Genomic DNA, 2351 nt, shown 5'->3' with positions numbered 1-2351 from the left:
CGCCGCCTCCGCAGCAGCAGCAGCAGCAGCAGCAGCTGTCGGGGCTGGCCGTGGGAGCCCTCGGCTCGCTTCTCTCGCTGCATGCGCAGTACCACTGCGACGTTTGCGGCAAAGACATCAGCGGGGCCTTCCGGATAAAGTGCGCGGAATGCTTCGACTTCGACTTGTGTCTCTCCTGCTTCTGCAGCGGCCGGAGCAGCAGCAGCAGCAGCAGCAGCGGCAAGCAGCAGCAGCACGAAAATTCCCACGCCTACATCCCCGTCGGCCGCAACACTTTCCCCCTCTTCAGCCTCGACTGGACTGCCGAAGAAGAGTTGCTGCTCATCGAGGGCGTCGGCAAATACGGATTCGGAAACTGGGCAGTCCGCTGCTGCTGCTGCTGCTGCTGCTGCTGTTCGTTTTGCTGCTGTTGCCTTTGCTACTTCGCTTCGGCGTTTCTGTCCCGCTCTATCTTGCCCTTCTGCTGCTGCTGGAGCTGTCCAGCTAGCTAGCTAGCTAGCTGTCTGCCTGTCTAACTAGCTAGCTAGCTTGCCAGTTATACAGCTAGCTAGCTGTCCAGCTAGCTAGTTAGCTAGCCAGCCATCCACTTAGCGGGTAGCTAGCTAGCTAGCTAGCCAGCTAACCAGTTATTTAGCCGGCTAGCTAGCGGTTTACTTAGCTGGCCAGCTAGCCAGTTATTTAGCTAGCTAGCCAGCTAGCTAAGTAGCTGGCCAGGCAGCTAGTTATTCAGCTAGCTGGCTAGCTATCTACCTAGCTGGCTAGATAGCTATATAGCTAGCTAGCCGGCTAGCCTGTTTTTTAGCTATCTATCTATTCATCCAGCTAGCCAGCCATTTAGCTAGCTAGCCAGCCAGCTAGCTAGCTAGCTAGCTAGCTGGCCAGCTAGCTGTTGTGTGTTGTGTGGGCTGCAGGAGGTGGCGGAGTTGATATCTCAGGTGTCTCTGGAGCCGAAGACAGCAGAGAGTTGCGAAAAACATTATTTTAATTTTTATTTAAATTCTGCTGCTGCTCCTTTGCCAGACTTGTCGCAGCTAATTAAAAGCAAGGAAGGCAAGGCCTTGTCTGCTGCAGAGGCCCTCGAGCGCCAGCACAGGGCCCGCAGCAGCAGCAGCAGTAGCAGCAGCAGCAGCAGCAACCTCCCCGACGCAGAAGCAGGTCGTGCGCCTTTCCCTTCTTTTCCCTTTTATTCGTTTGTTTTAATTTAATTAAATTGATTATTAATTAATTTATTTTTATTTATTATTTTATTATTTATTTATTTATTTGTTTATTTGTGTATTTATTTATTTTAGTTAAAGTGTTGTATTTAATTGCTTCTTCTCTTCGCTGCTACGCGCTTGGCTCTGCTGCCCCTGCGCTTTACTGTTCAGTTAATTTATTTTTTAAATTTATTTATTCATTAAATTTGTTTATTTATTAAACTTTTTTATCTGTTAAATTAATTCATTTGGTCAGTTAATTCAATTAATCCATTTATTTGTATTTTGTTTGTTTTATTTACTTTTAAAGTGCCAGTTGCTTCTAACTCAATGGGCGGGCTTCGCTGATGCTGCTGCTGTTGCTTCGCTAACCCATGCTGCTGCCGCTGCTGCTGCTGCTGCTGCTGCACTGTTCGTTTGCTGTTTCTGCTTTCCTCTTTGCCCGTGCCTTCGCTCGCTGCGGCCGCTGCTGCGCCCACGTGCCGCCTTCTTGCTGCTGCTGCCGCTGCTGCTACTGCTGCACAGAGTGTGCTGCTGGGGCTGCGACTCCTGCTGCGTTGCCGCGGCCAGCAGCAAAACCCTCGCACTCCATTGTGGGCTATTGGCCACTGCGCGGCGACTTCGACGTCGAGTTCGACAACGACGCCGAACTCATCCTCGCAGACATGGAGTTCAAAGGTCACGTAAAACGCAGCAGCTAGCTAGCTAGCTAGCTACAGCTAGCTAGCTAGCTACAGCTAGCTACAGCTAGCTAACTACAGTTAGCTGCGGTTAGCTAGCTGCTGCTAGCTAGCTAACTAGCTCCAGCTAGCTAGCTCCAGCTAGCTGCAGCTAGCTAGCTGCAGCTAGCTAGCTGCAGCTAGCTAGCTGCTGCTGGCTCGCTGCTGCTGGCTAGCTGCAGCTAGCTAGCTGTTGCTGGCTAGCCGCAGCTAGATGGCTGCAGCCAGATAACTGCAGCTAGCTGTAGCTAGCTAGCTGGAGCTAGTTAGCTAGTCAGCAGCAGCTAACTAGCCAGCAGCAGCTTGCTAGCCAGCAGCAGCTAGTCGGCAGCAGCTAGACAGCAGCAGCTAGCCAATCTCAGCTAGCCAAAACTAGCTAGCCAAGCCCAACTAGCCATCCCCAGCTAGCCAAGTCCAGCTAGCGAGCAGCAGC

At 51.6% G+C, this 2351-nt stretch overlaps 1 protein-coding gene across 1 annotated transcript; it reads left to right on the top strand.

Annotated features, from left to right (window-relative positions):
* Window positions 1-89: 89 nt before the first annotated feature.
* Window positions 90-1900, top strand: ETH_00035895 (transcriptional co-activator ADA2-A, putative; the record flags this gene model as incomplete). The annotated part of the gene is made up of 3 exons (XM_013379814.1): window positions 90-362; window positions 912-1158; window positions 1725-1900. Coding segments are annotated over 3 exons (696 nt in total), but the record flags the coding sequence as incomplete, so codon positions are not given.
* Between the last annotated feature and the right edge of the window lie 451 nt (window positions 1901-2351).

Source organism: Eimeria tenella, genomic scaffold (assembly GCF_000499545.2).
Source record: "Eimeria tenella Houghton genomic scaffold, Eth_scaff4018, whole genome shotgun sequence".
Taxonomy (NCBI): Eukaryota; Apicomplexa; class Conoidasida; order Eucoccidiorida; family Eimeriidae; genus Eimeria; species Eimeria tenella.
The sequence above is the reverse complement of the archived record's forward strand: the minus strand, read 5'-3'. Positions and strand labels throughout refer to the sequence as shown.